At 39.7% G+C, this 27,980-nt stretch overlaps 1 protein-coding gene across 2 annotated transcripts; it reads right to left on the bottom strand.

Annotated features, from left to right (window-relative positions):
- Window positions 1-439: 439 nt before the first annotated feature.
- On the bottom strand, window positions 440-27,980 carry dapp1 (dual adaptor of phosphotyrosine and 3-phosphoinositides). Of its 2 annotated transcripts, XM_085391446.1 has the most exons (10): window positions 27,778-27,980; window positions 25,429-25,551; window positions 24,517-24,650; window positions 24,207-24,337; window positions 23,612-23,659; window positions 23,337-23,399; window positions 15,991-16,076; window positions 3,814-3,901; window positions 1,790-1,868; window positions 440-1,145 (listed from the first exon to the last, which is right to left on the bottom strand). In XM_085391446.1, the coding sequence occupies exons 1-9, from the start codon at window positions 27,834-27,836 to the stop codon at window positions 1,815-1,817; spliced, it is 786 nt and encodes a 261-aa protein (XP_085247572.1). In that variant the 5' UTR covers window positions 27,837-27,980; the 3' UTR covers window positions 440-1,145; window positions 1,790-1,814. The 2 variants fall into 2 exon arrangements, with proteins under 2 accessions (XP_085247572.1, XP_085247573.1); XM_085391447.1 differs by lacking the exon at window positions 1,790-1,868 and having other exon boundaries at window positions 27,778-27,974.

The following is a 27,980-nucleotide window of genomic DNA, read 5'->3' as shown; positions in this document are numbered from 1 at the left end:
ATACCCTCTGCAGCCCGAGACTTCGAGGACACCAGAACGCATGAGCATCGTGATCGTGTCGAACCTGAGCCACCAGCATCCTGTGAGCCCTGTACTGGCCAGGCCTTTGCTACGAGCCTCCTGCTCTGCTCTAACATATGGATGGATGGGAGTTAACTTTAAACTAGATTTTACTCCAATACACACATGGACAGCTGGAGACCCAATAGCTGAGTTGACATTCCTGTTATACTCCTTTGATATTCTCAACTTGGGGAACATGCATCGTTGGAGCATTGTAATGTAAATTCTCTGAGGAGGAATCACTGCCTGATAGCAAAATTTACATTACCAGGTCCCAAGCAGACTCACAGATGCAGAATGAACTTTAGAATGAACTCCAGACTTTTTACTGATCTAATTTAAGAAGAAATTTACACTAAATGAACAGACTGTGGCTTTTCAAGTGGTTTTAATATATCGTATTAAATTATTGTACTAAACAAATTAGGTACACCAGTTAAATTGCTTGTTAACACAAATGTCAATCACATGACAGCAACTCAATGCATTCAGACATGCAGACACGATCAAAGCAACCTGCTGATGTTCAAGCTGAGTTCAATCAGAATAAGGAATAAAATGGTTAAAGTGTCTCTGAAAGTGGTATGGATGATGGTGCCACACAGACTGGTCAAAGTATTTCAGAAACTACTGATCTACTGGGAGTTTTTCTCACATCTGTCTGTACGAATTACAGATAATGATCATAAAAAGAGAACATATTCTGAGTGGCAGTCCTGTGGGTGAAAATGACTTGTTGATGGTAGATGTCAGTGGAGAACAGCCACACTGCTGATATGGAAAACACAGCTTCCAAGATTCAGTTATCTGAGTGAAATTCTATTATTTTCTTTAGCGTTACCCATCAGCAGGTATTGGTCTGTATGTGATTAACCCATACAATCTATAGATACACCTTGCTATCCAGGTTAGCTAATTCAATTCAAATTGTAATTTAAATTAGCTCAGTGATTGTTTTCCTTCTCTTTGTCCTGTTGTTCATTATTGTGCATCCTGTTGATCTCAGTCCTTCAGTGCAGGTTGGTCTTCCTTCCATCTTGTTTCTCCAGTGACAGCCATCATCTGCCTTTTCTTATCTGGGACTGAAAAAAAAATCAAAATGAAACTAAAAAGACACAAAAATTTGAAACATTAAATGATAAGTTTATTCATTTTAAGATTACCTACAAATTTAGCTTGTTGGCTAACACTTTATACCCAACACTGTATAATAATGACAAACTATTAAGGGATTAAGCATTAGTACAGTATCAGTAAGTGCTTAATTCATTGTTTAAAAAACATTACTCCTCAGTATGTAATTTATAAATGTTTATGTTTAGGCTGTGTAAAATGCTCAGGAGACAATTCTGCACATAACAGCAGGGTGCAAGGTGCTAGCAGGCACGGCATAAATCGAATGCCATAACCAAGCAGCCAGCATAGTGTACAGGGACATCTGTGCTGAGTACGGTTTGCAAGTACCAAGGTCAAAATGAGACACGCCCCCTAGAGTGGTTTAAAATGACCGAGCTAATATCCTGTGGGACTTGCAGACAGACAGACAGACAGACAGACAGACAGACAGATAGATAGATAGATAGATAGATAGATAGATAGATAGATAGATAGATAGATAGATAGATAGATAGATAGATAGATAGATAGATAGATAGATAGATAGATAGATAGATAGATAGATAGATAGATAGATAGATAGATAGATAGAATTTCACCATAAACTGACCATGACCAGGGGCTCCCACAAGATTTCAGTCAGAGAAGTGAAAAGAATGATCAGAAAAGTTGTCCAAGAACAAGGAGAGCTACAGAAAGAATTGGAATCAAAGAAAACAATAAGCAATGCACTCAATGCATATGACTCCATACTGAAGACATGTTGAAGCTTTCATCACTCACAAAGGCTTTTGTCCAAAGTATTAAATATATTTCAGTAAATGTGCTCAATGTTTCCCTGTGATGTTTTCTAAATATTACACATAATTTGATTTGTGGATATCTATGGTTGATTTTTTTGCATGTGTGGAATGGATTGGTTATTACTGACATCTGGTGAGAATGTCATGTCAAAAGCACCTTTAGAAATATGTTTATTTTGAAAGTTGGTGACGTGCTTATTTAACCCACTGTATCAATGTACATCTAAATTGTTTGTTAATTACTTCTAAACAATACCATGAACAAGTTATAAACGATTCTAATCAAGAATCAACTTTTATATCTGTATTTATAAATTACGTACCAAGGAGCTTTTCAAAGGATAGACTTAGTACTTAATAATCTCTTACTTATGCTTAACAGCGTGTCAATATTATAAAATCTTACCACTTGTTTAAACTTTCCAGTATGTTGTGAAAAACGTTTTCACAGGATTGTGTAGAGTCCTGTGTAAAAGACCATGTGATTCAGTAGCTTATTGAACCACCGTTAGCAGCAATACTCTGAAATAATAAGAGTATTCTTCATTTTTCAAAGGACCACATAGCGTCTTACATAACTTTCTTTTCATATGACTGTACGCTCCGGCAAACACTCCAGAAATACTTTCCCCCTCTGAACTCATGTTACGTTATGAATAGTTGTCTCCTTTTTAATATATATGCAGATACACCCTGCATCTCTACATGTATGGAACTTTCATAGTATTTTATAAATAGTCAGTTAAGAGTATATATTCAAAGTGTGGTTTAATATATTTTGTCATAATTAAAACAACCATGACAAAAGGGGATAATCAACTTACCAACACTGACACTACACACAAATGTCCACAAATAGTGAATACATTATGAACAAAACAGCAGTAGCAGTAAATTCTCCCAAACAGTGAGGCAACAACAGCAATATAACAGTAATTATCAGTGTTTGTTGGCTCTGTTAAATGGACCAATATGAAAAATAGAAAAGGAAACAACGGCTTTTCACCAGGTTTTGAAGCCTGGGTTGTGCAACTAAGACAGATTAGTCTGTCACTGGTACACTGCTTCAGGGGAATTTTGCAACCACAGTGCTTGAACCGTTTGAAAAACATTCACTGGTAACTGGCTGTAATGCTCTTCTTTATGATGAGAGAGATATAGTTAAGGTATTTTCTAGTAATACTAGTACTAGGGCAGGGATAGCTCAGTAGGTAAAGTGGTCGCCCCATGATCGGAAGGTCGGCGGTTCGAATCCACTTAACGGCTACCCTGAGGTACCCCTGAGCAAGGTACCGTCCCTACACACTGCTCCCCGGGCGCCTGCTTAGTGGGCTGCCCACTGCTTCACTGAGTGAATGGGTCAAATGCAGAGAAAAACAAGTAATTTCCCCATGGGGATCAATAAAGTATCCATTATTATTATTATTATTATTATTATTATTAGTAGTAGTAGTACCAGGATTGTTCCTTATTTTTTGTCTGGTATAAAAACCCTTTCTTGCATTTAACAGATCACTGTGCAATCGTCTCAAGGCTATTTAAATAACTTGGAGTTGAAGAAATGTTGAGTTTGTCAGTAATAAGGAAGTGGCCTAATGTTACACAAGCTATTACAACACTTCACACAATGCTGGTACCGCTTAAAGTACAAATCCTCCTTCAGAGCCAATTCCACTGAGCCGTGACCTAAGCCTTATAAATATTAATGTTCCCTCAACATGTTGAACCTTCTACTGCAATATCCCATTTTCAGAAAATGTTTGATTTTAATTATTTTAGTTGATGACAAAAACATTCCTTCATGTAAAACATCCAGTTTGGACAAACTCACCAGTTTCCACCTCAACATCTTGATCCACTCATCTGCCTCCACACCCGTCTTAGCGCAAAGGTAAAATGTTCGATCTGGAAACACGAGACTGTGGACACAGAGAGCAGAAGGATGAGTTTTACAACATCCTGTATTCTGACGTTTGTGACTGTGTACGTGTGTGTGTGTGTGTGTTTGTGCATGTACATGTAAGAAAAAACATCCATCCATCTTCTTCTGTCTGTTGAGGGGTCCCATTCAACTGACTGACTCACTATCTTACAGTAAAAAAGACCTGTAGGGCCAGATTTACTACAATGGATGAACTAGGATGAAGTAAAAGACCAGGCACTTTATATAACTAATTCATTCACACATGCACTTTTTCTAAGCTGTTAAGCGCTTACTATCTAGCATTCATACACCAAACTGGAAGAGGATTGAACCACCAACCTTCCAGTTGGTAGCTGACCTGCTCCCCCACCTGAGCTACAGCCACACCAAATGTAAATACATTCATTCACAATGCAACCCAACAACAGCAGTGCAAGTCAGTGTAACGTTACAAACAAGCAGGCCTGCTGAAGGTATAAAAATGTGTAGCGATACAGTTGCAGCTTAAAACTTGTAACGTGCTTATTTTAAGTGTGATTGGTGCTGCTATTCTCCCCCTGAAGGGAGTATGTACTCAGCTGTGTCTGTTTGCAGGACTAGCATCCACAGTTTTCAAGATATGTTCAATTTTGTGTGGTGGTCGATACGAATAACAGTTCGAGCTGATTTAATTTTGGTGAAAAGTAAAAGTAAAGTCAAGTAAAAGTTAAGGTTCAGGGTTGTGCTCTATGAGTCTTGTAGTTTTTTTTTGTTGTTGTTTGTTTATTTTTTGCTAGAGCTGGAGCAGCACAAGCCACATATTTGGATCTGGATTTTTAAAGTTACAGTGCATCATTATTGCAACCTGTGTAACTATCCAGCTTCAAAAGGTACACTGAAATGATCGCATTCCATTCAGCCAAAGAAGTGTGTCTACTAAACAAATTAATGCAACAAATGTTTCAGGAAAATGGTCAAATTAATGGACCAAAGATGTGCTGTTGGCTTGCCCAATTATTTTTCCACAATGGCCTTTGTGGCAAACAAAGTTTTGCAGGGGGAAAACAGAGAGGTCTCACAGCTGCTGAGCACTTTGCAACAAATTTGTAATTTTTTTCATATCCATCATAAAATTTGGCTTGTAATGTTCAGGTTACTTTATTTGTCCCGATAGGCTGATTTGTTCTGCAGTCATGAGTCATCCATTCTCACATGCACACTGTCAGTACGACCATAACAGACAACAAATGAAGCTTATGCATAACTTCAATCATTTTGATTTCAGGAAGCATTATCTTTCGACCCCATCACAATCCCAAACCGTGAAGCTCTCCTGTGTAATAGCTGGAGTAAAAGTTCCTGCATTGCATTCTGTGAGGCCTGCAGTCTATTCTCCTCTCAGCAATTCTTGTTGCCAGCATTCAGCTTCAGTGCTGTGCAATCTTAAGAGTTGTTAAAAACCTGTCTGGAAGTTCTCATTATATATACCACCTTGGGAGCGCTGTCTCCTCAAACTGGCCTATGTTTTCATTGGCCGCTGCAAAATCACTCTCTCCCTGGGCCACTCTTACTTCCACAACTTCAAATGCATCAAGTCCAATTTCAGTTACTAGAATTGCTACTGTTGTGATTTTTAGGGGAAAAAAAGTTCTCAAATCCTATGATTTACTATGCAACAGCATCACAAACAGCAGACAACAGGAAACAACAGCGAACAAGCTGTTAATCGTGACAAAGAAGACAAGGAGATCGAGGTTTTAAATACACACAAGATAATGAAGGAAGGGGGAACAAACACAGCTGAAACTAATAATGGTGGATGAGAGAGACGAAGTATAACTAAAAACAAAACACAAGTGTCAAAAACCACCCCAAAAAACATGGGAAGTAACATAAACATGAAAATATCTGACCCAGAGATGGGAACCTAATAAAGAATGGGGACAGAAAAGGGAACTAAGGTTATCTGTAACTAAAAAAAAAAGAGCTGAGGGGATAAAGAACAAAACAATAAGGAACCAATAAAAGGAGTGAAGGATTAACAGAAACTACAATTCAGTTCAATTCAGTTTTATTTGTGTAGTGCCAAATCACAACAACAGCTGCTTCAAGGAACTTTACATTCTAAGCGATTTGGCAATAGTGGGAAGAAAAACTCCCTTTTTTTTCTTTTTTTCTTTTTTTTAAAGTTTTTATTTTCATTTTTTAAATTGAAAACAAACAACAAACAAACAGAAACAAACAATAAAAGACATTCACAGTTATGGGACAGAGTAGGTATCATCAACTAGCCAAAGCTTGACTGGCCATTATGACCAAAAAAAAATAAAAAATTCTCAGGAACACACTCTAGTATCTTTATCTTTCAAACATAGCCTCAACCATCTGAGGACCGAGCACAGAAAATACGGGCGTATTAATAATAATAATAAAAATAATAATTATAATAGTAACAGTATTGGTAATTACAGAAATTTAAAACAAAACAAAATAAATAAATAAATAAATAAATAAATAAATAAATAAATAAATAAATAAATAAATAAATAAAAATAATAATAATTTTTAAAAAAGGAAGAAAAAAAAAAGAAAAAAAGAAAAACATATCGTGTGAACCCCTCCCACCATCCCCCCACCCCTTTACCCCTGTATGGCTCTCAACTTCATCACATTCGTGTATCCAAACAGCCCATATTTACACCCGTCTATACACAAGAATCAGCACAACATTCAAGAATTCTGATCAGAAGGGCCTAACCAAGGATCAATTCAGGGTAAACCCAGAGGAATTTACGTCATCTCTATATTCTGTCAAGTCCAAAGACGGTAATACTGAAAGAAATGGTCCCCAAATTTTTTTAAAGGTTCGGTATTTCCCTTTTATACTATGCGAAATCTTCTCAGGTGTACAGTAGGATGCTAACTCATTAATCCAATATCTCAGTGTTGGAGAATTTTCAGATTTCCAATGTGTCAGAATACATTTTTTAACTGCAGTACTCGCAAGTAAAATAAAATATTTCTTGTGGTAATCCACATTTATAGAATCTATGTCACCTAAAATCCATAGTTTTGGGTCCATTTCGACTTGGATCCCAATTACCCTTGAAATTATTTCAGTAGTCCGTCTCCAGAACTCCTCTATTACTGGGCAATTCCACAGCATATGAAGGAGATCACCATCTATCACCTTACATCTCAAACATTTGGGAGAGTAATTAATATCAATTTTATGTAATCTGTAAGGTGTATAATATGTCCTGTGGAATATATTAAATTGCATTTGTCTATGATTTGTAGAAATTAACATGGTCTGTGCCTGTTCCATTAGATGGTACCATTCTACCTCTTCATAAACATAGCCCAGATCTGCCTCCCATTTTCTTTTCAGAGACGTTTTGTTGCAGTCAGGTAATATTTCATTAATAATAGTGTATATTGAAGATGCTATTCCTTTTATTGACTTCCATGGTTTGGTGCAAAGATGCGTTTCAAAAGGACTTTCTTTAGGAATCTCAGGGAATGTTCCTTTGGTTTTTTCTTTGATCCAGTCTCTTATTTGTAGAAATTTAAAAAAAATTTGGTCTGGAAGTTTAAATTTTTCCTTTAGTTGTTGGAAGTCAATAAATGTATCATTATTGTATAGATCGGCAACAGTTCGAATATTTCTATCCTTCCATCCCCGCAACATGGAGTCGGAAATATGATGTGAGAGATCAGGATTGCCCCATAGGGGTGTCCTTCTAAGAAAAGAAATATTTATTTTTAGAAGTGAGTGGGATTCCTGCCAGGCACGGAAGGTGTTTAATATTATCGAGTTATTTGTGAGCTTAGATAAACATTTTTTCGTACCTAGAAATGGGACGTCTTTTAATGATATGGGATTCACCTCATATTGTTCTATTGGAACCCATCGAACCTCACTCCTCTCTGCATGTAACCAGATCAAAATTGATCGGTATTGGGAGGCCAGATAATAATTCCTAAAGTTTGGTAGGTTGAGTCCTCCCCTTGAATAAGGGGCCTGTAATGAGGAGAGTTTAACTCTTGGGTTTTTCTTTTGCCATATGAAGGAGGTTATAAGTTTATTTAATTCTTTGAAGAAACTTTTAGGAACATTTATAGGGAGACACTGAAATAAATAGGTAAACTTAGGCAAAATGTTCATTTTAACAACATTAATTCTCCCTATGAGGGATAATGGAAAATCCATCCATCTCTGTGTATTAAGTTTAGTTTGCTCCAACAGTTTAATATAATTTAGTTTGAATATTTTATCCTCAGATTTACCAATTTGTATGCCCAAATATGTAAATCCATTATTACACCACTGTAGTGGATCTGTAAGAGCTCTAACACGATTATCTTGTATATTTAATGACATAATCTCACTTTTGGTATAATTTAACTTATATCCTGAAGCCGCACTATATTCTTTAAGACAATTCATTAATGAGGGAATTGACTTGAGAGGGTCCGTTATATATAGTAGGAGGTCATCTGCATATAGGGAAAGTTTATGTTCACTTGTACCGAATTTGATTCCAGATATAGCAACATTAGTACGAATGGCCACTGCTAGTGGCTCGATCGCAATCGCAAAGAGCAAGGGAGAACTTGGACAGCCTTGTCTACAGCCTCTGGTTAGGGAGAAAGTGTCAGAAAGCACATTATTTGTTATAATATTGGCTTTGGGGGCGTTAAATAGTATCCTAACATAGCGGGTGATCTTTTCTCCGAAGCCCATGGCTTCCATTGTCTGAAATAGAAAGTTTGGTTCAATCCTGTCAAATGCTTTATTAGCGTCCATGGAAATTATTAGCAATGGTTCTTGATTTTTTTGAGCGGCATTCAATATGTGGAGCAGGCGCCGCACATTATCTGCTCCCTGTCTGTTTTTAATGAAGCCTGTTTGATCGGCATTTATTATCTTAGGCATAATGTCCTCCAATCTATGTGCAATTATTTTAGATAATATTTTATAATCTGCGTTTAAAAGGCTAAGTGGTCTATAAGAGTCACATCTCTGTTTGTCCTTGCCCGGCTTTGGCAATAATGTAATTGTTGCATTTTCCAGTGATTCCGGTAATTTGTTATTTTCTAAGGCTTCTTTAATCATATTTGTAAGTGGTGTCAATAATTTGTTAGAAAAGGCCTTATAGTAATCAGCTGAGAATCCATCTGGTCCAGGGGTCTTATTATTTTGTAAACACTTGAGGGCTCGAAGAACCTCCATCTCCGTTATATCTACATCAAGCAGTTCTTTGTCCTCATTATGTAATTTAGGAAGGGTTATTCCATCTATGAATCTTTTTGCAGCAGTACCATCGACCCCTTGCTCAGATTTATACAGATCTTCATAAAACCGTTTAAACTCTGCATTTATGAGTACTGATTCATCAAAAAGTTTATCATCTTCCGTTAGAATTGTCCGTATAAATTTCTCCGATGTTTCTTTCTTAATTTGCCAGGCCAGTAATTTACTTGTTTTGTTTCCAAATTCATAGTAGTGATATCTAGTTCTGGCCATAGCTGCTTCTGCTCTGTTGGTGCATAATTTATCATACTGCAACCTTGCTTTTGTTAATGTATTAAGACATTCTTCCTTTTAAAAAAAACTCCCTTTTAACAAGTGGAAACAGGTGGCAGAACCAGGCTCAGGGAGGGGCGGGGCCATCTGCTGTAACTGGTTTGGGGTTGAGGGGCCAAAGACAGAAATAAGACATGCAGTGGAAGAGAGCCAGAGATAAATAATAACTAATGATTAAATGCAGAGTGGTGTACAAACACATAGTGAGTAAGAAAGGTGAGTGAAGAAGAAACACTCAGTGCATCATGGGAATCCCCCAGCAGCCTAGACCTGGCCGGTCTTTAAGTCTGACGTTATTAGCCATGTCTAGGTCCAAACACCGCTTCAGGTCCCAAAGTCAAACGAACACTGCGGCATCACTGAGAGTTAAAAACTGTATAAATTCTTTCATCTGTAATAAAATGATCAGCGTTGCTGCTTTACCAGGTGTAACAAGTAAGTTTAACATCCAGGCATCCATGAAAACAGGATTTATTACATTTAACAGAGTTAGAAGTTAGCTCGCTAGTTTCCACCTAAGCATGATATAGCATGTTCTGACTGAGAGATTTCTGAAAAATTAAAACGTACAGCTCTGCTATCACTTCCAACATAAATGAAGTGGGGGGCGACTGTGGCTCAGGGGATTGGGAAGCTCATCTGTAACCGGAAGGTTGCCGATTCAATCCCCCTGCTCTCTCTGTCCTGGTCGTTGTGTCGTTGGGCAAGACACTTTACCCTACTGGCCAACACCAGCAGGCCCACTCTGCAGGAGTTTGTAGAGTGGTGTGACAGCTCCAAACTTGAACTGAACGTGAGCAAAACCAAAGAGATGGTGGTGACCTTCTCCAGTAAGCAGAGGGATCTGGCTGCTTCAGTTACCACCATCATCCACGGGAAGCCAGTGGAGGGAGTTGAGGAGTACAAATACCTGGGAACCATCTTTGACAACCTCCTGAAATTCTCTGCCAACACAGAGGAGATTCTCAGGAGGTGCCACCAACGGCTATACCTCCTTACGAAACTCAACTCCTTTGGAGTCAGCACAGCCATCATGATGACTTTTTACTATCCCTTCCTGGGAAGCCTCATGACCTTCTCCCCACTCTGCTTTTTAACTCCAGCCGATAAGACCATTTCCCACACCAGAAACATAAACTACACTCTTTTTATACTGCCGACACTTTACTCACTTTTACTCACTTACAGTTATTTATTCATCTTTCAGTCACTTTAATTTTAAAACTGTGCAGTTTTGAAACTGTGTATATAATGTATATTCTGTGTGTTTATTATCTCACTCTTACTGCCTGTTTATGCCCTGTCCTTATCTTTAAAACCATGCTGCTCTGTTGTATGTTAATTGCCCCTTGGGGATAAATAAAGTCTTTCTGATTCTGATTCTGAGATAATCCATCCACAACACAAGGTTAGCAGTGTTGGTCAAGTTACTTGAGGAAAGTAATCAGTAACTAATTACTGATTACTTCCCCAAAAAAGTAATCCCGTTACTTTACTGATTACTTATTTTCAAAAGTAATTAATTACTTAGTTACTTAGTTACTTTTTAAAAACACGATTTACAACCTGAACAGGTAATAAAGTGATAGATCTTTCAGCCCAATTCTACTTTTTCTGCATAATCCATCATACAAAATATAATCAAAGGGAAAAGTCTCTTTTTTTTTAACTTGTTTTATTAGTTTTAATCTTTTAACTTTATGCATCAAGCAAAAATGTAATTATATGCAACATTCTCTGACTGGAATAAATGAGTTTAACATTTCCCAGTGTCCCAGTGTCACAGTGGATCAGGTCAGGAGGCAACTGAGGAAGCTTCGCCCCAGAAAGGCAGCAGGCCCAGACAAGGTGTGTCCTAGGATGCTTAAGGCGTGTGCTGCTGAACTTGGGGAGCCGCTACAACGAGTCTTCAACCTCAGTCTGCGACTGGGGAGAGTGCCCGCCCTATGGAAGACATCCTGCATCGTCCCGGTCCCTAAAAGGAACCGGCCCAATGAGCTGAATGACTTCCGACCGGTGGCACTGACGTCACATCTTATGAAGACTCTAGAGCGGCTCTTCCTCAACTTCCTCCGACCACAGGTACAACATGCCCAGGACCCACTACAGTTTGCATACAAGGCGGGTGTCGGAGTGGAGGATGCCATCCTGTACCTCCTACACAGAGCCCACTCACACCTGGATGGGGGAAAAGGCACGGTCAGGATACTGTTTCTTGACTTTTCCAGTGCCTTTAATACCATCCGGCCCTGTATGCTTCAGGAAAAACTGAACAGGATGGAGGTGGACCCCTGCCTGGTGGCTTGGATCTCCGACTACCTCACCGACAGACCACAGTACGTCAGGCTGAAGGACATCACGTCTGACACAGTGGTCAGCAGCACAGGAGCACCACAGGGAACTGTGCTGTCCCCTCTTCTCTTCACCCTGTACACCTCTGACTTCTGCTACAACTCTGAATTATGCCATATTCAGAAGTTTGCAGATGACACAGCCATCATGGGGTGTATCTGGGACGATCATGAAGAGAAGTACAGAAGTCTGGTGAGGAACTTTGTCGCATGGAGTCACACAAACCACCTGCAACTCAACACCTCAAAGACTAAGGAACTGGTTGTGGACTTCGGGAGGTCCAGAGAAGGTCCACTGCCGGTTCAGATAGAGGGGGAGGAGGTGGAGGTGGTCAACAAGTACAAGTACCTCGGGCTGTGGGTGGACAATAAACTGGACTGGTCATGCAACACAGAGCACCTGTATAAAAAAGCCCAAAGCCGACTGTACTTCCTCAGGAGGCTGAGGTCTTTTAACATCTGCAGGAAGCTCCTGAGGATGTTTTACCAGTCGGTGGTTGCTGGAGTACTTTTCTATGCTGTGGTGTGCTGGGGGAGCAGCACAGCAAAGAGGGACTCATCCAGGCTGGAGAAACTGATCAGGAAGGCTGGCTCTGTGGTCGGCATGAAGCTGGACACTCTGGTGACAGTGGCAGAGAAAAGGACACTAAAGAAACTGATGGACATTATGGACAATGCTGGGCATCCTCTGCACACGGCCATTAACAACCAGAAGAGTCTGTTCAGTGACAGGTTGCTTCTCCCAAAGACAAGAACTAACAGACTTAAAAACTCCTTTGTCCCACACGCCATCAGACTGTTTAACTCCTCTCTGGAGGGGAGAGGGAGGGGAAACAGGAGGACAAAGGAGGGGGGAACAACTAAGCTGTAGTGCCTCTTCACCTCACTGTGCAATACTTTTTGTAAATAGTCAACAGTGCAATAGACTCAATACTTGAAATGTGCAATTCACTTGTATTTTTATTTTTTATTCCTATTTATTCTATTTATCCCCTTTGTATATTTTATTTATATTTGTCTCTGTATTTATATATGTGTGTGTGTGTGTGTGTGTGTGTGTGTGTGTGTGTGTGTGTGTGTGTGTGTGTGTGTGTGTGTGTGTGTGTGTGTATATATAACAATTCTGTAACTGTAACTTCGGTCGGTGCTGTGCTTTTTGGAAGTCGAATTTCCCAGAGGAACCCACCCGAGGGATTAATAAAGTTCTATCTTATCTTATCTTATCTTATTTAAACCTATTTTCTGCACATTCCAGCACATAAAATAAAATATTTTTTGTGTTTACACTCAGTCTTTCAAATAGATGCAAGTAAAACACAGCAGAAAATAAATAAAGTCAAAGACTCAGCGGTCCTGTTGCTCTATTTTCACCTGTAAAGCAGGAGTGAGGTAGGCGGAGGTTTACCCTGGTGCAGGTGTGCCGCGGTCAGTGGAAGAATCCGTGAGTTTCTCTGTGAGTTTCCCATTATGTCGTAGCTACTTGGTGCTTGTTTGGAAGTTTAGGGGTTTTTTCGCTGTAAAAAGAAGTTTTCTTCCCACGCACAGCGGACACTAATGTTTTTGTCACTTTTTATGGAATCAAACTCAAAGTAAGGTCAGTACTTCCACGCTTTAAACGCTGCACGCTCATACTCTCTCCCGCACTCGATATGTGATCCATTGTTGATCTGCACACAGCTGTTGGCACTAACGTCGCACTCGCTTACGTCACTGTCATGAGACATTCTCGCAAAAAAATCACGGTTTTAGTAACGCAGTAACGCAGCGTTCCTACGGGAAAGTAACGGTAATCTAATTACCGATTTTGCAATAGTAATCCCTTACTTTACTCGTTACTTGAAAAAGTAATCAGATTACAGTAACGCGTTACTAGTAATGCGTTACTGCCCATCTCTGAAGGTTAGTCATTAATACATAGCTGCATGGGCTGGGCTGTAGTTACATCGTATTGTTTTAAAAACTGAGCTTTAAAATCAATAGCAGTAATAAAAACTGAGAGAAGCCGACAGTGATCACTGGCTGTTTTTAGGGGCTTGTTCGCATTAATTAGAACAAGATACAAAGCATTAAAACATGTTAAAAAAAAACAAAATCCAACAGCCTTATTAAACGCAGAGTAGTTTGGACCCCGAAGCAGGGTTCACCACGTCATCACTTAACCTCCTAGGACCTGGCGTCCACATATGTGGACATCACATTTCGGGTTGTCTAGACCAAAATACAAAATTTTGCTCTACAAGGGCCTGATATCCATTTATGAGGACATTGTACTGCCTCTCTTCTATCAAAATTTAAAGCAAATGTCATCATATGCGGATCTAATTTTTCTCAGAAACAAAAATCAGGTAAAAAAAACAATTTTACATTCATCTGGTCCCAATCAGCCCAAATGGCAAAGAGAAATTAAAAATGCATGCCATGAAAGAGTTCTGGTCTTAGGAGGTTAAAGACTGGATTTCAGCATAAATAAGGGAGGATTCAGGGTCAGAGTAAACAACTCCATTCACACGGTCATGACATGCATATTGCTCATTATGTGGAGAAACTGTGCAAGGGAGGGCTGAAGATGGATGTTGACTCAAATGTATTAGTTTGCACGTAGACAGCTATGCAGACATAAAAAGATAACAAAACACTGAGAAGAGACCAGGACAGACTTGACACAAAAGGGTAGACACACATAATAAATACAAGAAATCAAAAGCTAGGAATATAAATAATGAAAAATCAGAGGCACTAGGAAAACAGAGCTCCAGATGAACTAATACAGAAAACTAATACAGCACAAGAACACAAGTCAACCTATCTTAATGATTTTAATCAAACCCAGGACTATGACACCATCCGCTGCAGGGTTTTTTGTTGTTTTTAGATCTACTGTCTCCCACTTGTCCAGTTTCTTGTTTTATTGCACACCATGCCAACATATGTTAAAATGTAGGCCAATAGAGTCTTTGGATATTGTTTATGCAAAAATATTATTTGATACTGTCAAACTATGTTGTATTTGGCATTTTTCACAGATTCAACTGAAAAAAACAGAAACACATGAGGTGTTGCTGTGACAAGCTTCAAATTCCTTGAAGGTCTTTGAGATTTAAAACTGGTTCTTTGTTGTCTTTTATGGACACTGGTTCACCCATTGACTTAGTTGAATTAGTTGCCTTTTGCTTGAGTGATTGATAGGTCCATGATAAGTGGTTAAACAAAAGAAGAAAAACACATTCACCTGAGAATGATCTGACTGAAAATGACTGAAATGGCAGCCAATGACAAACAAAAACATTGAAAGACCTCCAGAAAGCCTGGAGAACTACTCCTCAAAACCATTCACAGAAATTACGAGCAAATCTGACTGCTTGGTAATAAAATATGAAGAAAATCATGGAAAACTGAAGCTATAATATTTGGCCCCAAACATCTCAGAAACACACTCTGCATCCAAACATGGATTTCAAAACTTTGGCGTCGTATACTTCTGTGAGAAGTCATTTTTAACTAGGATCCTCTTTATAACCTTATAATACCTATTTATAAACTGAGTGTTCTCAACTGTAGATGGACAGATTTAGGACTCTTGCCTGCTAAATATTCTTTAGAAGTTATTTTGACATTTTGCTAAAACACATTAGACCCCCCCCCCCCCCCCCCCCTTTTTTTTTTTTTTTAAATAACCATGCAATAGTTTTCACTGTCACAGGTACAATTTGTGCTTTCCATTTTGGCTCAGTATCTCTTAAATCAACTTTTTAACTTGTGGTGGCTCCGAGTGTTACTGAGCCTAGCCAGCAATTTCTACTTTGCCTTGTACCTTCCATACAGAGATTTCTCCATATTTTCCTAATGTTATATTTTTATTTTGGGTTCCAGATTTTAACCAAAGTTCAAAGCTTGTAAATCCTCCAAAATGATTATTAATTATGATTATTAATAACAATATCTGAATATGAGTGTGGGTTGTGACAAAAATTCAAGTTAATAATTTGGTAAAATTATACCAAATCAGGCTGAGAGGTAAGGCAGTGAAAGTTCATGTGTTGGCCACATCTACAAAACGCTGTGTTGTGTTTCAGTTAACTTTCCAATATCCACCTTAAAGTAAATGATCACTTTCTCTTTATTCTAGTTAGGCACGTTCCTCAAATCTGTTGTTGGGTCACTTACCAAAAACAGTTGACTTTATCCTGAGAGTAGTCAAACTGGACTGCAGAGCAGGACCTCAGATCTAAGGTTCGAATGGGCTCCTCACACTGCAACAGAAAAATGATTCTACATACTTACTGTGCACATAAACAGGTACATTAAAAAAAAACACCTTCCCTGACATAAATGTAGCAAAGCCTTATTTTTGTAGGACAATTTTTAACTGCAGCTGCTATTTATTTTTTAGCTCTTCCAGTAAAAGTCTAGCTATGTCCTCTGGCACTCATTCCAGCTCCGGATTTTCTGTACATCGAAACAGCTTTCTATGTTACATTACATCAGTAATACAGGTTACTGTGTTTGTTTACATTTTGTTACTGCTTTTTATGTTTTAATGTGTAAGTTCAATAAAGAAGATGTGTATACGCTCATCTGCCTGCATTGCTAGGTGTCGGGCAGCTTGTGTATTCTTTATATCACTAATATTTTTTAGTTGTGTGCAGCTCAGTACTGAAATATCAATTCCTCCAGTACAAGATATCTGTGTTCTAGAATAGTCTCATATTAAAATATCAATATTTTAGTTACTTGGGGAAAACTGGACTTTATCATTACCAGGAACATGGTAGAAAGTACAGTAACTATATTTTTGGAATAGTATAAACAATTTGTAGGAACTACTTCTTCTTCCGCCTGTCATAGGGATATACGAAATGTGTCACAGCTCATTCAGTTGACAATGTTGGCTGATCGTAAGCGGAGTCATGTAAACAGTGAAGATGCGTTTTGTGACACATGCAGCAAGGCCACAAACCTTGTCAAACACAATAAAAATAAATCATAACACAGAATATGATGAGTTTATGATAGGGCAAACTGAAGAGGAGAACAGGTTCTTCACTTCCATTCAGTTGTCTTAGATTTTAGCCAGGTAAGGTTCTAGAGTAGAGCATTTAAAGTGGATTTTGTCAAACCCATGTTCCGTGTTCGGCGTGTTTAGTTTTGCTTCCCGTGTGGCGTCATGTTCATTTGTGTCAGCTGTGTTCCCCGTGTGTTTCTACTTATTTCATTACCCATATATGTATGTAAGTCTCCTTCTGTTCATGTCATCATCTGTTAACCTTCCCTTATCTCAAGTGTTCATGTATTTCCTAGTGTTCCTGGTTTTCATGTATTTAGTTTTACCAGTTTAGGTTTTTGTGACTAGTTTAGTTTTCGGCCACACTTCTTGTTATAATCTATTTCCGTTTCCATATTTCGTTTGTCTGCAATTGGGTCCACTGATCTCCACTCCACGCGGTCTGCCATCGCAGATCGTGACAAACTGTGCATGTAGCCGTCTCCCTAATTTCCTTCGGGATTAATAAAGTATTCTGATTCTGATTCTGATTCCAATTCATGGTAGTCTCTGTCTCCCGCTGATAATGACTTCAGCTGGGCATGAGTGAGAGGCCAGTAGTTTTTCACTGGTGGTTTGTGAGAAACAAATTGTGGATAAACCTCTGGTCTTTCACTATTAACTGAAGGGAGACCAGTGTGCGAAGTAAGTTGGTGCTGGCGCTGCTTTCACTACACAGCAGGCATTAGCAAGTAAAAGAGTTTCTGTGATTTATCATTCTAACAGACAAATTTCCTCTTGCTAACCATCTTGGCCAACATTTGTAATGTAGAAAAGGTGGAGTGTGGAAAAATTGTTGTCTTTATTTCATAAGGATGGCAACTCTGACCAGTCAACAAAAAAAAGCATTAAAAAAACAGACAAGTTGACCAGGTGCAGGCTCAGACACCACTTTCTGTTAAACATCTATGAGAAATCACTTGGTTGACTCAATAACCAGCCGTTTTACCAACACTCCACCTTCATATTTTGAATTCCCCCTATGAATACGTCTGTGAAAGTTCTCAGTCACTCAGGTCATTGTAGTCTGAGGAGCTCGGAAAGAAACTGCTCAAGCCTTTTTTTCCAGATGATTTTTATGTTATTAACATATTTTAATGTATTTCTTATCAATATATAGGTCCATGCTTCTGAATAATTAACTTTTTTTCCCCAGAGATATGGGGTCCTCCTGTAGGCCCACCACCCACAGGTGGCATCGTAGGGGTTGGGTGCAATGTGTGGTGGGTGGTGGGAACTGGGACATGAAACATGACTTCTCTGAAAGAGGTGACGTTTAGTTAAGAGAAGTGGCCTGAGATAGTGCGTGAGGTTGAGAGGTGGTGATATAGTCATGCACAACTCAATGCACAGCTTGGACTCTGGAACCAGTCTTCTGGGGAGGGATTGGACTCTGTTCCACTCTGGAGTTGCCCTTGGTGTAAGGCAGTGGGCTGGGGTGGATATCTGGGCGTCCCCTGTGGCTTGCTGCCCTTACATTGGAGTTTTTCTGGTCGACAAGAGGGTTTGTTCCATGCGCGTTTCGGTTGGGGAACGGGTCGTGACTGTCGTCTGTGAGTACCCGGCCTTCTTAGAGGTATTGGGTGAGGTGCTTGAGGATACGCCACCGGAGACTCTATCATCCTTTAAACTGGAGGCTGTGTGTGCTTAATGTTGTCAAGCTTGTTATTCACAGGCTGCTCCTAAATACGTTTATAATAAATGGTTTGTTTTTGTGGCAAATGTAGGTGAAACACTCGTGTTTCCATGGTAAGAATAGAGCCATGCCTTAAACCAAGCAGCAAAGCAAAGAATTTGTGTCAAGAATCTTTCATAATCAAATATTTTAAATGCTCAGTAAGTTGTTGCAACACTAGCCCATAGTGTGTGTGCCCACATTAAATGGAGACAGGCTGACAATGTACACACTGTAGGCTACCCTACGAGGGCCCCACAGTGGTGGGGCCACACATGCCCCATTCTTCACACCACTAAGGCCCAAAAGGCCCAAGCTCCACAGATCAGGGTGGTGCACAGGATGAGTGGGGAGTAGGGTCATGACATGAGAGTCATGCATCGTCAAAGACTTGGAGGAAGGTCATGTAGGACTAATGTCTAACATTGTAGTGATTATTGGTTATGTTAGTAACCTGCTCATTCACACTCAAGTTCTTCAAAATGATTCCTGATTGTGCCTACTCTTAGGTGCCCGAGTGTCAAGAGGCTTGCCTGGCCTGAGGGCTGATATCAGAGCAGGCAGGAGTGAAACTAGAAAGAGGACACATGTTTTCATGTCAGGATTTTTTGCTGGAGGGTGAACTTCCTTGAATGGACCTTCAAAGGTTGTAATTTCACAGAGTCACTGTATAGCGGAAAGAAGCTGAAGAGTTTTGACAAATGGAAATGAGAGACCAGATTGTCGAGCAGTCAGTATGGCTGCAAAACCAAGCCGAGGTCTGCTGTTGGTCTGCCCTTGGCTTCTGAGTATAATGAGACAGTAGCGATGGATCTACATAAAAAAGGAACGAAGATGTGACTGGCACACTGCGCTAGACTGGGCACTTATGGCTAAAAACAGTATGCTTAATCTACATGGTTATAGTCCACATCAACTTGTGTTTGGCCAAAACCCCAACCTCCCTTCTGTGTTGATGGAAAAACCACCTGCCTTAGAGGGCACAACTGTAAGTGCAGGAGTAGCTGAACATTTATCAGCATTACATGCTTCCAGGAAAGCATTTACTGAGGCAGAGTATTCAGAAAGGATCAGGGGGGCACTACCCAAGCAACTTAGGCCAACAGATGACAAATATAAGGCAGGAGATACAGTATACTACAAATGAGTCGACTGTACAGAGTGGAAGGGTCCAGGTGTAATTATTGGGCAGGATGGAGCTGTTGTATTGGTAAGACATGGTGGGACTCTTGTAAGAGTACAGCAGTCAAGGTTGGGTAAAGTGGATACAGAGAGTGGAGATAAACAAATACTGCAGAGTACTACTGATGCTGACACTGACAACAAAGACTCAGTTGAAAATGATGAGACAGAAGCACCCGATGGTGAACAGAGTAAGGAAGAAGACATCACTAGTGACAGAGAAACTAACACTACAGTAACATGTCTGTGACACAGCCTTCTACATACACTGATCCTGTCTCCTCTGCAGATGTAAAGTTAAGAGCAGGACAGCTGATCACGTCACTTGATCACTTACTAGCACAGACGACAGCGTTCAACATACAGCCAGAGTATTAGGCAGAGCAGGGAAAGCCAAAGGGCAATACAAAAACGGGTATAATGTGCAATATCTTGAGCTTGATGGTAGTTAAGGTGAAAAGAAAGCTGTAGACATGTCACTTGTTGATGGTCTTTGCACTGAACCTGAAACCAGAGATGCAGATGTACTCATAACAAAAACATCTCCTTTGATGCTGCCAAACAGGAGATTTAGAACTGGCAAAGTAATGGTGTATTTGATGAAGTGAAAGACCAGGATCAAAAATGTGTGTCTACTAGATGGGTCTGTACACTCAAAGAAACTACTAATGGTGTTGTCCCAAAGGCCCGACTTGTGGCATGCGGGTTTGAAGAAGTTAATACTCAGGAACTACAAAAAGACTGTCCAACATGTGCATCTGAGTCCCTCAGACTGGTGCTAGCTGTGATATGTCAAAACAAGTGGAAAGTGAATTCAATGGACATTAAATCTGCCTTTTTGCAGGGAATGGAGCTGTCAAGAGACATTTATCTTTGCCCCCATCTAAGGCTGACAAGGACAATGTTCTATGGAAATTTAAAAGGTGTGTATATGGACTTGCAGATGCTTCACTTCATTGGTACAATAAGGTCAAAGACATTATGCTCAGCACTGGTGGTAAAATATCACAGGTTGATCCCGAGGTGTTTTATTGGCAAAAGGAACAATCTGAGATCACAGGAGTGCTTGCATGTCATGTTCATCATTTCCTTTGGGCTAGTTCAAGTCACTCTGCAACTCATGTCATTCCTGTACTGAAATCTACCTTCCTATTGGGGCGTGAAGAACATGACAGCTTCTTTTTAATGTTGGTATGGACATTTGTACAGTTAATGACGTAACGTAACCAACTTTACATTGACAACATACAACCGGTTCAGTTACAAGCAGCACAGGCTGTAAATCAATCAATCAATCAATCAATCAATCAATCAATCAAGGCTTTATTCGCCACATGCAGGTTGCCCTGCAGTGAAATGGGACACCCCCCCCCGACCTTACACACACAACACAGACATCACATGGGGATAAAGGTCGGTAGCGTTACAGAAAAACACTGAAATATACACTACAATGGGAAAGTACAAGAGGAAAAAAAGAGACCTCTACTCATGCTGGGCTCCTGGGAGGACAGTATGAGAACAGGATACAAAAAAAACTCCTCTGCACATTATGATGGTGGTTTTTCTTTAGTGCGAACAACTCATGGGAATTTCAGAGCTGTTCTTAACAGTCCGACACTGGTCTCTCAATCTCCCGTTGGAGAGCCGCGAGCTTCTCCATGATGTGATCAAACTTGCGCTCCGTGGTCTTGTCATTCGCTCAGAGGTTATTCTGAGTATTTACAGCAGCCGTAAGCTTCTCCAAGATCTTATCCATGCTGCACTCAGTGAGCCCATTCTGAGAAGTCGCGCCTCGTCCCATCGTTTCAATCCCAGCGGACAGTCTTGTGGGGGTTTGAACAGCTGGTTCCGCTCTCTTAATTCTCCAATAAGTCAGGGCCAAGCCAGCTCCGATCAGCAAGAACCCTGTTATCAGGGTTTCGAATAGGTCGATATCTTCAGCGTCCTCGATCGACAGTCCCGCCAGGCACACGATCCTCCATTTCTGCCACCCGTCCATCGTGTATCCGGCAGGGAAAGTCCCTCCAGGACACTCGGGCTCTCCCGAGCCCAGACTTCTCGTTGAGAAAAGGGTGTCAATAGCATTCAGAGACCAGTTAATCAAATCCATAATTCTCTTTTAGGTTTTAAAGAACGACAGTGAGAGACTGTTCCAGGGAAAAGTAAAAACACGAGACAAGACAAGGACATAAGAAGCTAAGCGGGGAAGATAAGGGAGAAGAGAGGAGAAAAGGGTGACCGCCTTCGCCGAGAGCCAAACGAGAAGAGGGAGAGGGAGGCTTCTTTAAGTGAAACAGAACGGGAGCAATTCAGGTCAAAATAGGACAGATTTTGTGGGTTACCAAACAAACAAGGCCAGATGTGATGTTTGACACATGCAGCCTGGCATCTAATATTAAAGATGTAACTGTGCAGTCCATTCAAGTGAACAAAGGTTTCTGTAAACCTAAGGCAGAGAAAGTAACTCTTAAGTTTCAGCACTTGGGTAACAGTGAGGATTTGGCATTGGTTGTTTTCAGTGATGCTTCTTTTGGTAACCTTCCTGATGGCTGTACTCAAGGAGGGGCATTAATTGTCCTTATGGGTAAAGGGGGAAAGTTTTGTCCTCTCTTTTGGCAGGCTAAGAAAATCAGGTGTGTGGTCAGAAGTACACTGGCAGGAGAAACTCTTGCCATGTCAGATGGAATAGACAGTGCAGTCTTCCTGGCAGCACATTTTTCTGAGCTTACAACTGGTAACACTGGTCTGAATGCTGTTCTGTTGATCTGTGTGACTGACAATCATTCCTTGTTTGATGCACTCAAGTCCACTAAGCAGGTTACAGAGAAGAGACTGGGGCTAGAAATCAGACAAACCCGTCTGAATTTGTTGGTTTGGTCAGATTCCAAATCTCAACTTGCTGATTGTCTGACAAAAAAGGGAGTTTCACCTTTAATCCTTCTACAAGCACTAGACTCTGGATACTGTGATCCTTTGTTTTTTTGCATTAAAATGCACTGTTATTTATTTTGTGTAGTTATAGTATGCTTCAGTTAAAGTGAAGCACATCTGAATTTCTTGAATGTTCATCAATGTTGACAAGTTGTTGTTTTTTGTATATATATATATATATATATATATATAGATAGATAGATAGATAGATAGATAGATAGATAGATAGATAGATAGATAGATAGATAGATAGATAGATAGATAGATAGATAGATAGATAGATAGATAGATAGATAGATAGATAGATAGATAGATAGATAGATAGATAGATAGATAGATAGATAGACAGATACACATATGTTTTAAACCTGTATGTTTATATCTTTATTTTACAAGAAAGAGAGAGATTGTTAACTTGTTGTTTTCTGTTATATCGCGAGAGTGCGGTAGCCTGCGGTGAATTGTGGTTTGTGTGCGTGTGCGGGAAAATGTGGTGTGGAAATGAAAAGCTTGTGTTGAGGCTACAACGTCGTGTCTTTTGAGTTTACACCAGAACCAGTTTGGAATCAGTGAGAAGATACACCAATAAGATGTACATCTTTGGACTATGAGAGGAAACATAAGCTTTCTGAAAGATGGCAGTGCTAGCCACTGCACCACTGAGCTGAGCAGACTTACCATTTTGTCTTTGAAGTATTTAAGTTCATATCTGTTGAGCGTGAACCACCTTTGCTTCCAGTTCTGCAGAAAAGATTGACAGCATATATAAAATCAAAATCAAATCAATTACTTCAATGTTACTTCATGTCAAACTCTGAAGCCATGTTTCTGAATTATTCTTGTTTCACACAGTTACATAAGATTTCTGTCTGCAACGAAACACAAACAGATTTCCTAAGTATTTGTGATGAGAATCAGTTAAGTAACTGTTCTTGCATGTCAACTGCTGTTACCTTCACAATTGCCCCTTGCTTCACCAGGAAGCCTTCCTTTGTCCCCAGCTGAAAAAATAGAAAATACATTTTAAATTGTAAACATTTCAAGAATAACTGTGGTTTATTCCAGTTTAAGCTGCATACTGTGAATAAGTCTTGGCTATATAATCTTTAAGTTAAAATAACTTGTGTGAATACCCATTACGAATAATGCAACATATTTAGATTTTATTTAGAGTAATGTGACGTACAATACAGAGTAATAGGTCACCTAGAAAATAAAAAAGGTTTATCACACCAAAAGTTGCTGTGGTCAGATAATCATTGTCCGTACATAAAGACTGAGGGAGAAATCTGAACTTATTGCAGTTGTTGCTAGTTGAATCCAAACGTGCTTATCACAACTGCAAAGCCTGATCATTTGAGCACAAAAAAGTCTCCATAATAAAAAAAGACTTTACGAATTGTTTAGGCATCATCAGAGCACACTACTTAATATTTAAACATGTGAGAGCTGCGAGCTTGTATTTATGACGAAAAAGAGCCCTTCCCACGAAATTCGTCAGATGTTGCTCACATGAGACTACATGGGTGTTTGCAATGGTTGTCGTACCGAAGGTGCATTTGCTACCAGATCATTTTCTGTGCGTCCTGTCTGTATGGCAGTGTGAACTCGCACAGATTCATAAATAGATGGCTCCTCCACACGCCATGGATACGGACTCTTCAAAACAATGAGGGTTCCTGGTTAAGAGACAAAGGTTGGTTATATGCCCGGCAAGCCGACTTTAAAACACGGAAGAAATAAAGATGGACGTACATTCCTGTTTGTCAGTATACTTCTTGAGTGTGTTTTAATGCAGTCTTTATGTGTGCATCATAGCTAGCATTACGTTTTTTGATGAAGATCATGGTCTGCATACCTGTGTCGCTGCCCAGCAGAGGTTGGTTAGCAAAGTGGTTGACAAAGTCTTGAAGGGTTGGAAACTCATTAAAACCAAACACATAGCCATTGCTATTTCGTGTCACCTGAAAATGCTTCACTGAATCCTTTGCCCTATGTCAAATGACAAACAGCATAAATGTTTCACTTTAAAAGTCATTCACAAGTAGAAGTACACTAACCACAGACCTGCAGATATTTAGCTTCAAAATTTAGCAAGTACGTGTTTCCTTTCTTCATCATTGTTAAGATTCACATACTTGCTTTTAACAAAGTGTTTCTAGGTGGTTCACTATCACCTCTCTGTTTTTCTCCCCACACACATGTGTGTGTATTTATATCCTTGTGGGGACATCTCATTGACATAATGCTTTCCTTAGCCGCTTACCCTAACCCTAACCATCAAAAATGAATGCCTAACCCTGACCCTTACTCTAAATCTAACCATAACCTAATTGTAACCCTGACACTAAAACCACATTTTGAGTCTCAGAAATGCCTTCAAACTCGTGGTGACCTGGATTTTGGTCTCCATGGGGGCTGTTTGTCCCCACAAGTACAGTAAACTACCAATTTTTGGTCCCCATGAAGATGTTAATACCCGTCCACACACACGCTTTGTGTGACTAATACTAGAATACTTGGTGAAAACTGCAATGAAAAACTTAAACCTTTAACCTCGACATTAAGGGGATCTGGTGACTCTGTTATTACTAAACACACCAGTGAGAAACCAAACTGTGCAAGACAAGACATGGGGAGCAAGGCGAATTTAACTAAAAGTAAAAAATAAAGCTATAATCAGGTAAGATAACTCTGCATCTGTTGTGACATCATTGTTTTGTCACTGTTACGGTTCCAAACCCATGGTGCACTTCCCTCGTTCACTCACCTAACGGACAGGGCGAAGCAGTCTGATCCCTCATTACTGTTTCTCAGGAGGTAACTTCCATCCGTCCCATTGGACAAGAGAAGGGCCTCTGCAGCATGGCGAGACAGGTCATAGTGGTACCACCTTCAAGGCAATAGTAATATGATTTTTTTTATTTTTAAAATCTAATAAAACCATTGTTAGATAAATGATATGAAAGGTCTAATTTTTATCTACATTTTGACACACGGCCCATCTTTTAGCTACAGTTCATTCTGTGTCAAATTGATTTCTAATATTTCAACAGAAACAACAGCAGTCTTTATACAACAGCATGGACAAATCACAGTAATCATCTGAGCTTGTGCTCAATTTACAAAGACTTGGAAAAACTTATTTGGCACCTAAAGCTGCTTGCTCAGTGTTACATGCTGAAACTTTTACATACAACACTGTACAGCAATGTTATTTCTCCATTTCACAACCATAAGCGACATTGGTGAGTGTTAAAATGTGACGATTTTGGACAACGACTTTAACAGAGAGTGAAGCTGGAATTAATCCTGGTCTAAAAAATGCAGATTTAAATAATCTGCCGTGGGCTTCATCTAATGTTTTTCCTGAAGACCAGGTCTGAATGAAAATGCTGACTTTTATAAGGAAAGTGTACTGCTGGGACTTCTGTCTCATATGCAGAACCTGTATGCTTTTTACACTGTTGTGCAAAATTACGTGAAAGAACAGGCTTATGTTATGATTCAAGGTCATCTCTGCAGTACTGTGAACCTCAGACTGTATGGAAATATAAAGGGAACTGGTAAAAGGATGTGAAAGTTCTTAATTTGCATTAAAAGTTGCTGGGACTGTTTAAAAATATCACTGAAGGCAACAGCTCAAGAAAAACCGCTAGATTCAAAAGGTTCTGATCATATTTTAAAACCAGCTGCAGAATTATCCGTTTAAATTCCACACTGAACATTAAGTTTTTCTATTTCTTGTTTGCAGAGTGGCAGTCCTGAGTTTAAATGCACCATCTGGCCGGAGCCTTTCTGTGTGGAGTTTGCATGTTCTCTCTGGGTACTCTGGCTTCCTCCCACAGTCTAAAGATGTGTGATAGTGTGGTTAAATGTTAAAGGGCATTTAAGTGAATGTCTGTTTCTCTATGGTAGCCATCTGCCTCCCTGACAAGGATAAGTGGAAGAGAATGGATGGATGGATGTTTGCAGCGTTATTGAGGTATCATATACGACTGTTCCAGAAACTCCATGCTGACTTTATTCAGTGCATTTATAGTAAGACCTCGTTTGTCAGAGCAGTCTGTGGATACATCCTGAGGATTGTGGATTTGGAATTTGTTGCGTTTACAGAAAGCTTCTCTAACAATTCGTGAAATATATAAGCACACTAAAAGTTCAGTCACCATGTGTGCAGCATCCTGTGGTTTAACATTATATTTGTCCTTCCTCAAAAAAAAACAAAGTATCAACAACGTTAGAACATACCATCGGTATGATAGAGTCACAAGTTATTAGGCCAGTATGATCGTAACCGTTAAATACCAGCTGCGTGTTTTCGGAGTTGAGTCTCGGGCGCAGTTTTGTTCTGTGCGGCTTTAAATCGAAGCGATTTTGTCGGCACCCGACTTCCGTAAATCAAACAATCAAACAAACAAACAAACAAACAAACAAACAAACAAACAAACTGCTTTAAGGAGCGGAACGGGCAGTCCTCGACATCTCTGAAACGCGCCATGGCGCTTCTTTTGGAATTGCAAATATTGTCCTGAGTGGGTCTGATATGTGCAGGAGGGACCAGAACACAACAGAAAACTCCACAAAACATTACACGGAGAGAATTTATAGCTGAGCGAAGTGTTAATAGGCTGCACAGTGAGTCGGTACTGGAACTTGTTTTCGGCATGTTACAACTGCCAATATTCCCCTCGTGCAAAGTAAATTAGAAGTGTACACATAACTTACGTAACAACCTGTTAACACGGAACTCAGCTGTTTAATTTTTGCTTTTAGAAAACGTTATATGATAATCATTTATGTTAGTAAGTTTGTAGATTTCAGTTTCACACTGTTTCACAAAACACTGATTTAAGAAGCACATCCTGTCATTCCTAAATACACAGCACAAGACAGAGACGATGAAACATGTCACAATATATGGTCTAAAGATAAACGAGTTAGCTCTTTGTAAAAGGACTTTACCGTGTAACAACAGTGGTATAAAGCTATGGTCTTGCTTTTTATCCTGCTCATCAAATTGGTGCGCGCTGGTGAAGAATCGCGTAAAGTATCGCTTTTAGCAGCTTAATGTTTTCCAACAGGTGAAAGGTGTTTATAATTCCTAACCTGGCCTTACCCAAGACTCGCTAACTCGTCACTCAAGTCCTCGAAAGATGCATCACTGAAAGAACTCATCTCTCCAGCAGATTTCAGTTAACCTTAGTTCGGTGTTGGTCTAACTAGTGGAGCGGCCAAATAGAGAAGTAAAAACTGCTCAGCTCAGTCACGCCTACAGGAAATACACACGCTCACCAACCGCTGAATTAGGCACACGAGATA

The sequence above is a fragment of the Rhamphochromis longiceps genome, linkage group LG19 (genome assembly GCF_057381845.1).
Source record: "Rhamphochromis longiceps isolate RC_006_pf linkage group LG19, R_longiceps_female_GT1.1, whole genome shotgun sequence".
NCBI lineage: Eukaryota > Metazoa > Chordata > Actinopteri > Cichliformes > Cichlidae > Rhamphochromis > Rhamphochromis longiceps.
This window is presented reverse-complemented; position numbering and strand designations above follow the sequence as displayed.